The sequence below is a fragment of the Nicotiana tabacum genome, chromosome 1, assembly GCF_000715075.1.
Source record: "Nicotiana tabacum cultivar K326 chromosome 1, ASM71507v2, whole genome shotgun sequence".
Taxonomy (NCBI): Eukaryota; Viridiplantae; Streptophyta; class Magnoliopsida; order Solanales; family Solanaceae; genus Nicotiana; species Nicotiana tabacum.
The window spans coordinates 49,792,203-49,808,051 of record NC_134080.1 but is presented as its reverse complement, the minus strand read 5'-3'; the positions used below and the strand labels follow the sequence as shown (position 1 = coordinate 49,808,051).

Below are 15,849 nucleotides of genomic sequence, written 5' to 3'. Positions count from 1 at the left end.
AAGTACATTATTATCCTTGATAACTGGCTTTGTACACATTGTGTTAACACTGACCACTTTAAAGAAACATGTAAAGCTAAATTTCGGTCCCAACAGAAAAATAAAGTTTTTGCTGAAAAAGTAACTACTGTTAAGGAACTTGGTCCCTCAAATAAAAAACGTATGATGCCTGCTTGGACAAAAGAAGTTTGATTCCCCCTTCTCCTCATTACAAGGGACCCAAACTTGTTTGGGTTCCAAAGTCTAACCTTTGATTTCCTTGTACATGGAGTAGTGTAAGAAAGCAGCCAAAGGAATCTTATCTGAAAGTTGCCAAGAGAATTCTAAGGTATCTCAAAGGAATGCAGGACCTGGTTCTTTACTATCCTTTAGGAGACAATTTTGACTTAATTGGGTATGCTGGTTATCTGGTGGATAAAAAGAGCATATCGGGCATGGCACATTTTCTAGAATCGTGTCTCATTTCAAGGGATACAAAAAAACAAAACTCTATGGCTCTTTCAACTGCAAAAGCTGAGTATGTGGCATCTTCCTCTTGCTGTGCTCAACTGGAGGACTTTGGTGTATTCTCTAATTGTGTGCCATTGATGCGTGATAACACCAATGCTCTCAACATGGCAAAGAACTTGTTTTAGCATAAGAGAACAAAGTGCATCGATGTGCAACATCATTTTCTCAAAGACAATATTGAAAAAGGTCTTATCTGCATGAAGTTCTGCAAAATAGAAGACCATGTAGTAGATATTTTCACCAAAGCACTGAGTAGAGAGTACTTTGAAAAGAATCAGTTGGCATTGGGGTTGATAAAATCAAACTGAGCACCAGGTCCCTCATGATTGGCTATGAAAGAATGAACAGGTAAAACAACTAAAAGATGTTTTCTGGCAAGTTTTAACTCATTTGTATACTGTGACAGGCAGACACACATAAAAATTACAGAGCTAACAAGCAGCTAATGAAATTGCATCTTGGTAAAAGGATGAGGCTCACACTTACAAAACTAAGTCAGGGAACCTGGTTCCCTAGACTCAGGTTAGCAGTTCCTTTATACTCTCATGCACATTTTTAAATGGCTATAAAAAGTGCCATGTCATTAAAATATTTAGTCTCTCTCTCTCATCTCTTTAGAACTCAAACGTCATACCCGTTATTAAACGATCCGTCTACTCAACAATCCATACTCGTTTGTAACCGATCCCTTACTTTCTCTAAATAAACCCAAACACTGTCGCTTTCCTCACTATCCTCATCAAAGCCAAAAATTCTCTTTTCTCTCTCAAAGAAACACTCTACTTCTCGTTTCTTTACTGCAAATCTCCACTATGTCTCAAAATTAAGAAGTTTCAAATATTTCTACTGTAGTCCCCACTGTGTCTTCGTCTCATGAAGCACAGGAGCGAGAGTTTGAGTCCCCTTTTTCACCCTATCAAACCCCCTACTAGACAAACAAACACCTACTACTTCCTCTCTAACCCAATCGAGTTTTGGTTCTCATCGCAGTCGTAAGACTCAGAACCCCAAAAGATTTATTGTTGTGACCTCTCATTCTAACTCACCGAAAAAATGGCAGAAGGCAAAATAATAGACGAAGACGAAGGTAAGGATTTTCTAGTCAGAAAGTTGTGGAGAGTCCTGAAGCCCAACAATATGTCGTTCACAGTAGTGAAGACTCAGCACCGCTCGTTCCAAGCTTTGATTTGAATATTGACAATCCTATAGGTAATGTTTCTCTTATATCGCCTGACTCTGCTTTGGGGGTGAATGAATAAGAAGCCATTGAGAACATGTTACTAATCGTTGTAGAGGGAGATTTTATTGGTGGTTATGAGGATATTAATGAGACCATTGGGTCTCAGGGGGAAGGTGAAGGTCATCAGGAGGAGGGTAGGAAACTGGTGCCCCTTGAAAATCTGGCACCTGTCATTACTATTGGGGAAATAAATTAGGGACTTGATCCCTCAGCCCAAGAGTACCCCTCTGCTCTTACTTGGGATGAAACTCCTGCTCCTAAAAAGAGCCCCAGGTCAGTACTGATCATGCTCCTTCTCCTCACTTCAATGCTGAGCCGTTAACTATTGTCTTTCCTGAGATAAGATCTCTTTCTGAAGAATAAAATGAAAATAGTGAGGAGGACTGACAATGTATCTGTAGCAAGCTTCATTGCGGGTAGGAGTAGAAGGTCAACTCCCAAAGATCCCACTCTTAAAAGACCTACTACTAGGTTGCAAAATAAGGAATCCCTTGAATCAGTTCCGAAGAAAAACAAAGAAGAGAAGAAAAAAAGAGGTTGGTGAAGGGTGGAAAGTTGGTGAATGATAAGGAAGTGCCTCCAACACTTGTTGTTGATGTTGACCATGAATAGGTGAATGAGGAACCTAGTTCCTTAATTCGTAAGTCCTCTAAAAAATTTGTGGTTCCAAAACCTATTAGAGAGACATCCGTGAAAACTATGGAAGTGAAAAATGTTGAGGTAGAAAAGTCTAGTGAAAAAGCGTCTGAAAAGTCTGGTGAGAGATTGTTTGAGAAGTCTGCAAAGAAAGACAATAGTCTAAGAAAGACTGTGAAAAGTAAGGCTGGTGACAACGAGGAACCTGATTCCTCCAAGAAGGCCAAAGTGAGTGTGGCCAAGGATGAAGGCAGACATAACCTGAGAAAACAGAGGGTACTATGGGGCAGAACATTTCCTCCTGACATTCTTGACATGACAGGGATGCATCAACTACTTGATATTTGTGAGTTTCAAAAGTGGACACAATTATTCACCAATGAAAGCCCTATGGTGTATGACAACATCTGTTTAAAGGTCAACGGAGTAGATTTTCTGATGGACGAGGCTGTGTTGGGAAGAATTTTGGGAGTGCCTGCTGGAAGGATCTCATCCATTGAGGGGACTTATTCTCCCAATTTTAGAAATGCCATTCTGAAGGATGATGTTGTGGAGCAAGGGGAAAGTGTGCACAAGAAGGCCCTACTTCCAGTGTATTAATTGTTGTTCGATATGGTGAACAAAGTCTTGCTTCCACGTGCAAAAAGGCATTCTATTACGTCAAGAGCAGACCTATTCCACATGGAAGCACTAGATGCCTACACTACTATCAATCTTCCTGGTCTCATGATAAAGCATATGAACAAAGTGGCAGACTTTAAGGATGGTAAATCATGGGCTGCCTTACGGGTTCTTACTCACTAAAGTGTATAACTTCTTCAAAGTCCCTTTGAAAAATGCAATAGTGGGAACTCGCAAGTAGGCCTTCTCAAAGACCACCTTAGAAGAATGTGAGTGTATTGGTAAGAAATGAGGGTTTGGCAGCAATTCCATTGTCTCTCAATTGATTGATGTTCAGAATGCTGCAAATGAGGATATAAGGAGGTTGAAGGCACGGAATTCCATTCTTGAAAGGTATCTTAGTCAGGCCTAGGACGCACCTGGTTCCATCAGTGCACAAGGCACAGAGGTTTCCCGTCTGACCAAGGAAAATGCTAATCTCAGGAAACAGGTCGAGGACCTGAAGAAGCAGCTGCGAGAAAGTATTTGCAAATGCTCGAAAGGATATTCTCCTCAGAACCTTTGCTTCTTCATACCTGCCTCCCCCTTCTATGCTCCTTAAAACAGTTCCCTTCCTAGTGTCCAAGAAATGTTATATGTACCACCTTGGTCCCTTTTGGTTTGTTGTTTTTGTGGATGGTACTTTTAAGTTGCTTTATTTTGTGAATGTTTGTGTAAAAATGGTATTACTATGGGTGTGTTTGGTATAAGGGAAAATGTTTTCCATGGAAAAGGTTTTTCAAGAAAATGTTTTCTTGAAAAACAAGTAGTAATCTTATTTCGGTATTTGACACGCAAATTAAGGAAAATGACTTCTGAAGAGTATTCATAAATAATTTAAATATAATAAGCATGAAGCCATAAACTTTGAAACCAACAACCTTCCAGACCCATAAATTTCATAAACTTTCGAATCGCTAAACTTTCAAAAGCGCGGAATTTCGAATCCGTAAACTTTATAATCTCTAAATCTGTAAACTTCCAAACACATAAACCTCCGAACTCATAATTTTGGAACTTGTAAAATTTTGAGTCTTTAAACTGATAAATAAAAAAATTAAAACTGAAAAATATATTGAAATTTTTTTTTCCGGGGTTGGGGGGAGGTGGGGTTGGGGTGGGGTGGGTGGTGCAGAAAAATGAAAAAACAGAAATTTGAAATTACAAAAAAAAATAAGGTAAAAAAATATTTTCTTTGCGGGGGATGGAGGGTTAGTAGGATGGGTAGTAACGGAAAAATTAAAATTTGAAAGAAAAAAAAAGAACCTTTTTTGGAGAGGGGGTGGGGTGGGTTGGTGAGGGTGGGGAAGGTTGATAAGAAGCTTTGGAAAATGTTGTCCCTTCTCTTGATAAGGAAAATATTTTCCTCCAATTGGAGGAAAATGAATTGATAAGGAAAATGTTTTCCAAAACATTTAAGCCAACCAAACATGGAAAAATTGGAAAATATTTTCCGGAAAATGTTTTCCTTCATACCAAACACACCCCATGTCTGTTCTCCTTTCTTTAAAATTAATGAGCATCTCATCCTTTTACTTTGCATGCTATACTCTTATGCTTTATTTTTAGCCATGCTTGTGTGCACACATGTGTCATGAGTTAACCATGTTGGACTTTTTTTTGCTTATTACTTGTGATTAATCTTTTTATGATGCCAAAAAAGGGGAAAATTAATTGAGAGGGCGAACAAGTTTAGTGGGAATACAGGAAAATTGTATGGTGATCTAGTTTTCATGGGGAACTTCAATTATAAGTTTGTCATCGTGAAAAAGAGAGAAATTGATAAGTTATGTGCCTTGTTATGTTTTGATGATTTAACAAACTTAATGATAAGAACCTAATCGGGAACCTGTTACACACCCTCAAAGTGCTTAAGAACAATAAATCTCAAGTCGGGCACAAGTTCTAACAACAAGAGTCAATGAGATGATAGAGGGAACAAATGGACATCAGTTCCCTAGCTGACTATACCAGTCAACTCCCCACAGCTATAAAATCGCTGCAGTTTTTCCTCTACACACAAGCAACAGGGCAAACAGTGCAGCTGTCTCTTTATGAGGAATGTTTTGTATCGGACAAATTGCTTGCATCATCCAAGTGACATCACTTGTATATTATCAACATGAAGCAAGAGAAAAACTAAACACTTGAACACTCGGAAAATCATCAAGCTTCTCTCTCAAGTGTGCTGTCATCTTGCAAGTGACTTCAAGGCTTCAAGAATAAAAGAACAACACAACGAAGGACTAGTTTCTAGCACCGTGTTACCATATGTCCTTAGATGTGTTATACCTTTGTTAGAGCAATCTACTTGTAATTCTTACTTAGCTTTAGCAATAAGGATTGTGTATGAAACCATTTGTAAAACCATAAATGTTGTGTTTGTGTCTTAGATAGAGTTAGTCGAGTTGTGAGCTTTGTAATAGAGTTATTACAAAGAGACTTGTAATAGAGTTATTACAAGTGAGTGAAGGATTAAGATTTTAATTCGTAGGATACAATAGTTTGTAATCTGAAGTTTGCTCAGTAGTGAAGTTGAAATCCTACGAGTGTAGGTCGTGGTTTTTAATCCCGTGAGCTGGGAGTTTTCCACGTAAAGCTCTGGTATATCATTTACTTATCCTTGATTGTATGTGTACTGTGGAAACTGATAGAAAAATAGTTTTTCTATACAGTTTGGTAAACCCTAAGTTTCTATCATATATATTCACAAAAACATCGCTGCTAAGAAAGAAGATTGCTTGAACTTTTGAAATTTAATCTTCTCATCCTCTTGGAGTTGTGCATTTAAAGGATCACATTGCAATAATGTCTGAGCTTGCTTCAGTGATACTTTATCATCATCTGCTTCCTTCACTATGTTGTTGCATTTTTTCTTATTCAACTCTTTCATCTTCTTTTTCAACTGTTTTAATTTCTGCAATAGTTGATATATTCTATAACTATAAATTTGTGCATCCCATACTTTCCTGACCTTAGCAAGAAATAAGGGGTGTTATGCCCAAACATTGCTATAATAGAAAGCTCTATTCCTTCTGAAATTAACCTTATTTAACATCACATTAGTTGAAAATGATCACTGATGCCTTCAGGTAGGAAGGTTGCTCTACATGCAGGCATAATATTTAGCAAAACTTCATTAATGAACATCCAATCTATTTTAGAGAAAATTATATCATCACCACTTCTATCATTCCAAGTGTACTTTTGTCCTTATTGAGGAAGCTCAATTAACCACATGTATCCATACGATTGTGAAAATCCACAACTTCTACCCAAGTTACTGGATTCGTTCATTCTATCTTCAACATTCAAAATAAAATTGAAATCTCCTAAGATTAACCAAGGTTGCTGACATGTTGAGCTTTGTTGCTCTTGTGCCTCCCATAGCTCCTTCCTCTCATCTCTAGTATTATGTGCATACACTACTGATAACAAAAACCTCAATTGCATAGGAGTGTATGTTACCTCACATGTAATTACTTGAGCTGCGCTCATTTTAAGCTGAATATTATAGTAGTCTGGCCTCTAACTTATCCAGATTCTGTCATTGTAATGATCTCCTAAATTATTTATGTTATTCCATCCACTAAACATACCACTAGGTATTTTTTCGTACTTGTTACTTTTTATTTTTATCTTTAACAATCCTACTAGATTAACTTTTTCAACATTACAAAGGGACTTGACCTCCCTTTGTTTATTTGGGGCATTGAGCCCCTAACATTCCGGCAGAGTATAGTAATCATTCCCTGAATGAGGAATGGGTTGGCCTCCTAAATTATCTCCTATATTTGTTGTACCGCTACAATCCGGCTTAGTCCTTTGGAGAACCTGAAAGGTATTGCTACTTGTCACATGTTGTGTATGCTTGTTTTGGATCCTTCCTGCATGCCTTCTTGATGGTATTATCCATATAGAGTTTGCATGCTCTTGTATTTTCTCTTTCAGGGGAAGTTTTTTTGTCCTTCACCACTTTTTTGAATCTGCTTCTTCTCCTTTGGATCTTCAGAATTTGGTTTATCACTCCCTATTCCTTCTTGTGTTGTCTTTCCTGCTTGCTCATCTGTTTTTGGCCCCATCTTCTTTCAATATTCAGATTCGGAGTGACCATATTTCTTGCAGAATTTATATAATGTTGGCTTTCAGACATAGATCACCTTTCGTTTTGTTACTGATCCTTTTTTCATTTCTAATATTCTGGTAATACTGTATCTATTCCCACTTCTATCAGTAACCGAGCAAAATTGAGCCCTATATTCTACTCTGTATTTTGGTCTACTATCAATGGCTTTCCATCAGACTACTTATCTTGTTAGGACTTTTGGACTCCAATACTTGAAATCCAATCCATGAAACTTTATACAAATCGGCACAATGTATAATTCTTCTCTCATAAACTCCATGTTTAGGTACCAAGCTTTAACAATGAATGGCTTATTGCCAAAGTAATAGATTTTCCCCTGAATTGCTTCATTTCCCCCCAATTCTGTATCAAACCTCATTAGTACAATCCCATTTTTTAGCATTGAAATTTTATTGATCCCATGTTTAGCCCAGATCCTCTGTATATGCCCATTGAGTACCGGAAATGGGGGACGAGCTCCCAACACATAATATACCACGACATTCTTCCAATATTCAATCTCATATGCAATGTCTTCTAACACAATGTCTACAATTGGTGTCTCGCCTTGTACTTTAAGAGCTACATACTCAAGTTTTAATTATACATTCGATAGTTTTGAGATGTTAAAATTCTCCTAAATCGAGCTATGTTTTGTTGGTTGCTCGAGTTCCTACTCCACCTGATCAACCCAAGACTTATTCCCGCTACTCGAAGGACTTTGCTGCTTATTTTCTGACTGTACTATCTCACTCCATTGTTGAGCTGCTTTCAATTAGCCCGCCTTCTCTGATTCTCCTACCGAAATTATTGTTGCATTGCTTTCCTGTTCACCTAGGGTTTCTATCAATTGGATGCTTTGAGCTCGTTGTCCTCGATTTTGATTGTACTTAGGTGTTGTTTCCTTCACCATTCGAGCCTTCTGAGATGGAACATGTGCCCTCTTCCCCATGATCAACGCACGTTAGTTAAAGTGCACCGAGAGAAAACGAGTCATCGTCACACACTGAATTTATTGTTGTTGTTTATTATCAGCATATACTAACTTGTTCATGTTTTCTTTCTGGTGACCTCATAGTGTAATTTTTTTCACATTGTTAGTGCACAAAAATTAAACTCCTTACAAATAGATTTTTATTTTTATTTTCAATTATGTCTACAATGGTGTGAATGCATATATTTATTGATGTGTAGCCATAAGTGGAAATAGCACAATTGGACGGGAATGAGTTTTTTGTAAATGTATTTTGTGAGCACAAGGCAAGTGGATTTGCGAGGATATTGGAGGCTTTGAACTCATTGGGTTTGGAGGTTACAAATGTCAATGCAACTAGGCATACTTGTTTGGTATCAAGTATCTTCAAGTAGAAGTCAAACTTATTCTTCAACAATTCTCACCCCCACCCCCGCTCCACATTACGTACAAGTACCAAAGAATAATCTCTCTATACTTTACATAAAACCTTTGTATGATGTATTTCGATCTCAAATATTAATCGTTTTGTCAAACTAAATTTGTTTTAAGTATTTAATATTTTAGAAAAAAATATTTATTTTTTAAAATTTACCCTTATTGCTCCACTTAATGAAGTGTTAATATATTTTTCAACAATTCCCAACCCCACCCCACCCCCACCCCCCTACTCCACAACCTAAAAGGAAAAGAAAAAAAATTAAGGTCTACTTTAGCAAAAGTATTGCATGGTCTAATAAAAAAATAAACTTGGGGAAGAAATTATATAATGATTTCTTGTGTGATCAAGTTTGCTGATACTAGCTTAGGCTTCCATTCCGTACAAGTACCAAAGAATAATTTCTCATGCTTTACACAAAACTCTTTTATTGTACTACCTTCGATCCCAAAATATTAATCGTTTGGTGAATTTGTTCTAAAGTATTATTATTTAGGAAAAACAAAAAGTATTTATTACATTTTCCCAAATTTACCCTTACTACTCTACTTAGTGAAGCGTTAATTAAGTGAGACGTTTAAGATAAAGGGCAAGTTAGATAAATAATCTTATAATTAAAATATTAAATTTCTTTCTTATTGGGTGCAGGGGTGTATCGGGGGAGGGGGGAGGGTTCCATGGGGCACGTGAACCCAAACTTCTATCCCTAAATCATGTATAGTAATGTTATATTTTTTCAAATATATTTAATTGTATATGTGTGGACCATGCTCAAAGTATTATATGATGTGATGATTATTAGGTGTATCTCTCTAGGTGAGATTGTGAGTTCAATTCTTATGTCAATCTTATTTTTAAACTTCTTTTCTTTTCTAGAACTAGACGCCCATTGGGGATGAGCGTGTTTGGTGTTACTTTTTGGATACTAATTAAGTACTTTTTCTTTTTATTTCTTTAATTGTTAGGTTTATTCTTTCAAAATTTTCACATATTAAAATTTCTATTCTTTTTTTGTCGTTGTAAAATCTTATATGGTTAAACAAAATGTGTATTTTAAAATTAGTAACCATATATGATGTAGCATATAGTCAATGAGTTCAACTAATTTCAATATTTTCAATATGGAAAATAGATATAAATGTAAGAAAATTACTACTGCATAATGGGTGCGCAATAGTAAGAACTAAAGGATGAACCCGTAAAATTTATATTCTAGATCTATCTCTTCTTAATAGTGCACCCATCCTACTAAAATCCTAGATCCGACTCTGAATGGTTGTATAAAAATCATAAAAGATAAATAATATTGAACGAAGGTAGTACTTCCTCAACATTAATAATGCAATCCTAAACTGCATTCCTTAACATTTTCCAAGTTTTAAAATTTTATGTTTCTTGTTTTCATTAATATTGACTGTGAAAACTTTGTTGGATGTGTGGGCTCTATCTGTAACGACCCGACCGGTCGTTTTGAGCTCTAGCACATCGTTCAACAGTTTGAGGCCATGAGCAGCTTCACTTCAGGTATTATGACTTGTGCGCACAGTCGGAATTGAATTCCGGGAAGTTCGGAGTTGATTTGGAAAGAGAATTCTCATTTCGGAAGCTTTAAGTTGAAAGAAATAGCTAAGATTGGATTTTTGAGTAAACGACCTCAAAATCGGGATTCAAAGGTTCTAGCAGGTTCGTATGATGATTTCGGACTTGGGCGTATGTCCGGATCGGATTTTGGAAGACCCGTGAACATTTTGACGCCTATTGTGAAAGTTAGCATTTTGGAAGAAATTTCATAAGTTTGGGTTAAAGTGCATTTCAGTGTTATCGATATTCGTTTGGGATTTCGATTCTGGGAGTAGCTCCATATAGTGATTCTGGAGTTGGGAGCGTGATCGGAAGTGAATTCGGAGGTCCGTAGGTCATTTTGGAGTCATTTGGCTAAAGATAGAAATTTGAAGGTTTTGGAGAAGTTTGACCGGAAGTGGACTTTTTGATATCAGGGTCGGATTTCGATTCCGGAAGTTGGAGTAGGTCCATAATGGCAAATATAACTTGCATACAAAATTTGAGGTCAATCGGACGTGATTTGATAGGTTTAAACACCGAAAGTAGAAGTTTAAAATTTTAGAGTTCATTAAGCTTAAATTGGAGTGTGATTCATGGTTTTAGCGTTGTTCGATATGATTTGAGGCCTCGAGCAAGTCAGTAATGTGTTTTGGGACTAGTTGGGATCCAGGGGCCTCAGGTGGATTCCGGATGGTTAACAAATCAAAAATAGAATTTGGATAAGGTTTGATGTTGTTGGTACTTGTATGACCGCATTTGCGGTGTTTGGGTCGCAAATGCGACATCGCATTTGCGAGACATTTGTGAACCTGGGGGCTGCTGAGGGGAGATGGCATTTGCGAGGGGGCCATCTCTTTTGCGATGTTGTCCTCTTCACATTTGTGAAGAATTTTGTCGCAAATGCGACCATGGCAGAGGAAGTTGGGCTTCGCATTTGCAGTGCATTCGTCGCAAATGCGACCTTGCAATTGCGAGCCTGGAGTCGCAAATGCGACTTCTGCGTCTGGTGCAGTGTGCTTTTATTCCGAGACTTAGCCCATTTCCCTCATTTACCACTTGGCCTTAGGCGATTTTTGAGAGCATTTGAGGAGGGATTCCATCATCATCAAAGAGGTAAGTAATTTCTACGCATCATAAGTTAAATACATAGATTATGGGTAGATTAACATGTGAAAATTAGGGAAATCAAGGTTTTAGATGAAAAACCTAGAATTTGGTAAAAACAATATTTAACCACGAAGTTTGTTATCGAATGGAGTAAAAATCATATATTCTTGATCCTTAGGTTATGGGTAACAATTTCCTTCAAATATTTCCGGAATCCGGGCACGTGGGCGCGGGGATGAATTTTAGGAACCTTGCATTTAGGGTTGGGAAATTGGTTTAATAATTAGAATATGAACTTTTGAGCATGTATTGACTAGTTCTTACCTTATTTGAATAGTTTTGGATCGTTCGGCTCCAAATTGGAGGTTTGAGCGCGTTCTTGAATCGGAATATAGGCTTCGAAGCGAGGTAAGTCTCCTTTCTAACCTTGTAAGAGGGAATTATCCCCATAGGTGAAATAATTGGTTATGTGCTCCTATTTGTGCGGGCTACGTACGCACGAGGTGAGGAGAGTACGTGCGTAGCTACTATTATGTGTAAGTCCGGGTAGTTTAGGACCCAAAAGCATGCTATACTTGGAATACTTGTAACCTTGATGACCGTTTTAATTGCTTAAATCATATTGGATTAGTAAATGAATTTCTAAAAAAGATTTAAACTTCATTTTCAAAAATCTTTAAAAGAGAATTGGCGTTTCTTTGGATAATTGTTCCCTGTTGAATTCTTGATTGACTGTCTATGTGTGTTTAATTTTAGAGCGAGCCGAACGCGTCAGTAGATTAAATAGATGCATCTATGGTTCGCGTCATTCAACCCTCTAGCAGTGCACATTTTACATTTCTATTGGATCGGGTCGTACGACCTCGGCATGATTTGTGCATGCTTGTATTTCTTTCCGTGAAACTTATTGAAGTTGTTATTGCCCTTTCCCGGCTTGAGAATATGTGTATAAATGATGAAAAAGGAAATTTGGAAATTTCACATAAAAGAAAGAATTGTTTACATGTTTTACCCTATTGAATTACAAATCCTATTTATATAAATCCTCGATTCATTAATAACACTAGAAAGTGTCGAAGTCGACCTCTCATCCCTACTTTTTCGAGATTAGATGGGATACTCATTGGGTACACGTTATTTTCATACTCATACTATACTTGTTGTGCACTTTTGTTGCACAGGCACATGCATCACTAGTGGCCTGGCGGGCGTAGCAGCATGGTTGATGCGGAGACTTAGGTGAGCTGCACTTCTCGAGATGACTCGCAGTCAGCAGAGTCTCTTCCAGCTTATTGTATTTATTTTCTGTCCAATTTGTATTCCGGACAGTTGTTGTATTGTATTGCTTCCTAAAAATAGCTCATGCACTTGTGACACCAGATTCTGGGATAGTTATAGGGTATTTTGTATTGACTTCTTGACATGTATATTTAATTTGAACTGAGTATCTTTTACTAGTAAAAATTGAAGAAAAATTAGAGTTTTTCACAATTGTTTAAATGAGAATTTAATTAAGCATTTATGGTTGGCTTGCTTGACAGCGGTGTCCGGCGCCATCATGACCCTTAGTACATTTGGGGTCGTGACAATATGGTATCAGAGCACTAGGTTTCCTTAGGTATCATGAGTCATGAGTGAGTGTAGTAGAGTCTTGCGAATCGGTACAGAAACGTCTGTACTTATCTTTGAGAGGCTACAGGGTTGTTAGGAGTACTTCCCTTCTTGATTCCTTATCGTGCGGCTTTGATTCCTTGAGACTTATGCCATTGTTTCCTTCCTACTCAATCTTACGCGACGCGAACTGCTGGTTATAAATTGAGAATTGAAGGATTGTAATGGCACTACAGATATGGTGCGGGATGTTTCTCCCCATATTGTTGATTGGGTTATTGTCGTTGCCTTGCGGGAGGATATCTTGTCATTTCAGGTCAGTAACAGTATTCCTGAGATCTTTGAGACTATGCACAGATCGCTATGATTACTCATGATTGGTTATCGCACAGTATTGACTTGATGGTAGGATACTTGCCTATGTGTTGGGGCGGTGAATAATTTGAAAGGAAGTCTACTCAGTGCACGGTTCAGAGATCTGATATTTCATTTCCGGCGGAGGAAAAGCAATTGGCCTATGAATGTCCAGATTTGGGGTGGTAGAGTAACGAGACTTGGTATTTTCGAGCGTGGTGGAATTTTCATCTCCGATGTAGTGTCGTTGTCCTCGATTGTATGTGTTAATTTCGCCGGTGTTATGGTTTTCTGCAATTCGCCTTTGGGGTAAGATATTATGAAATAATATGGGAGAAACGACTATCAAAGATCGCGGGGTACGGTGGTTCAGGATTGAATCGGTGTTTCTAATGTTGACGACTCGAGAAAGATTTTCTTCGAAAAAGTTTAAGGTTACTAGCGATTTGAGGGTTCAAGTGCTGCGAAGATAGATTTAATTTAAGGCAACAACTGAGCAGCGGAGGATGAGAAAAGGACATGTGAGGAATGTCAGGCGGTGGTTAAAATTTCTAGAAGGCGAGTTATAAGAAGCAAAGGCCGAGTAGTCGATTAAAGGGGTGAGTTCCTCCAAAGTGGGATAGTGGCGGAGTTGCGTGTGGGCTTTGTGGTAGGATGACTATGCACCTTAAGGAGAGTTCGGAATGATTTGGGAATTTTAGTGATTGGTGATTGGGTCTACGGATTTAATTTGAAGTATGGGCTATTATGCGGCAGAAGATTTGATATAACGGGAAAGAGCTTCTTGAAATGAAGAAGGATACAACATAACTTTGAATTGGAAGGATGTTGCCGCACATTTAATTGATGTCCACGAGGGGTGAATGGACTTGTGCAGCTAGAGAGTGAGCCCGAACTCAGGATGAGTTATTGATGTCGTAGTGATTGTACCCCGTGTAGTAGCGTTGGAAGATGTCGGGAAGTGATTTCCACAGGTGGGTTATTCCCTATGAGCAGGTTAGCGGTCGCGTGGTTGGTGAGGCTTTTGTGAAGAATTCTATTGGTTGTACAACAAAGAGATCGGTCGTGCGAATGTGGCTGATGATTCAGAGTATAAAAAGGGTTTTACAGGAAGATTCCCAAAATTTTAGCGGTTGATTGCGCAAGGTTATGTCAATAAGAGATAAAGAATCCTGGTGAATTCCAGAGTTATGTAATAGTGGTTTCGAGCTATGTGGGAGAGTCCCTCCGCCTATGATTGGGTTGCATGGTTAACTAATTGCGAGGTTTATGGTTATTAGCATATTGATGGGTTATTTTAGCTACAGGAAAAGAACATAAGTGGTAATTTGAGCAAAAGAATTGCTAAAGGTGTGCTATGGTTGGCCTTATTAGCTCACGTTCAGACTTGGGGAAGGATTCAAGATTTATGCCTTGTATAGGTGCGGGTTTCAAGGGAAGTGATTCTGCCAGGTGCTTCGTTGAGAGGGTATTCATGTTCTAGAAGATTTATAGAGTTGATTATATTCGGGGCCAAGTCAGAGCGGGTGGCTCTCAACAATATCCCTAGTGGATTCAAAGGGGTAAAGTGTGGTGCCTAATGATTTCGAGCCTATAGGTACGGTTAAGAAGAAAGCTTTGTAGCAGCTTATGAGATGAGGAATAGAATATCCTATGATGTTTTGACTTGCAGTGTAGCCATTGGGGAGTATGAAATGGTTCGTGGGATTTGAGATAGCATGGTCTCGTGATTCAAGGTCACTCGGGATGAGTGCGGATGGAGTGCGTTATGCGTTGAATGTAGTTATTATTATTTCTAAGGCAATCAAGGATAAATTGAAGAAGATAGATTGGTTAGCCATAGTTGAGTTGGAATATTGGTGGTAGTGATCAGTTCCTTCAGCGTGATCAAGTTATGCAAGTTATTGTGACGGAACGTGTGAGGCTTGTCGGCCACCGTAATTGATGTTATTCAGAAGCATTCTACTATTATGGCCTATTATGTGGAGGCAGATCCCGGAAGGGCTATGGTGGCTTATACCACTACTTAGAGATTTGCATATTCTACGGTTATGAGAATTCACCTGTGTGTTACTATGGTTCTCCTGAAGTGAGTTTAGTGAAAAGTTTTTATATGATGAAGCATTAACTTATTAGTGGTTCGAGAGTTATGATGAAAATCGTGTTCTATCGCATATTGGCATGATAGGTGCAGTAAGTGGCATGGAAATTGAAGTAAGGATCAAGGTTGCAGTTCGGTGTTGACAAGGATGTCACGGGCTCGGATGAGTAGGAAGGGAGTTTCGATGTTTAAAGTAAGTTGGTATTGTCCTCAATGTCACCTAAGATTGGTGCTTTGCGAAAAAGGCTTTGCATCCTGGTTAAGGATTCTTGATCACTTTTCAGGTTTAGTACGACTGGTGGTTTGGATGTACATACCTGTTATCTGTTACAGAAGGTTGTGGGAGCGTGCCCCACGGGAAGGTTATATAAGTGTGGCATGTAGTCACTTGATTGATTCAAGAGTTAAACCAAGTATGAAGATTGTAGTGATGTCGCTAAATTGAGAATTGATGCCTGGAGGGCACTCGGTTTATTGGGTTGTGTATTGTGGAGGATTACTCTGGTCATGATGGTAGTTCTCGGGTGTT

At 38.3% G+C, this 15,849-nt stretch overlaps 1 protein-coding gene across 1 annotated transcript in view; it reads left to right on the top strand.

The window, feature by feature from the left end:
• Window positions 1–2,998: 2,998 nt before the first annotated feature.
• The window catches only part of LOC142162679 (uncharacterized), a 42,819-nt gene continuing 29,968 nt past the window's right edge, over window positions 2,999–15,849 (top strand). Inside the window, exons 1-2 of the mRNA XM_075219189.1 lie at window positions 2,999–3,175; window positions 3,345–3,400. Coding sequence (XP_075075290.1) covers window positions 2,999–3,175; window positions 3,345–3,400 — 233 coding nt within the window. The remainder of the gene's footprint in view (window positions 3,176–3,344; window positions 3,401–15,849) is intronic.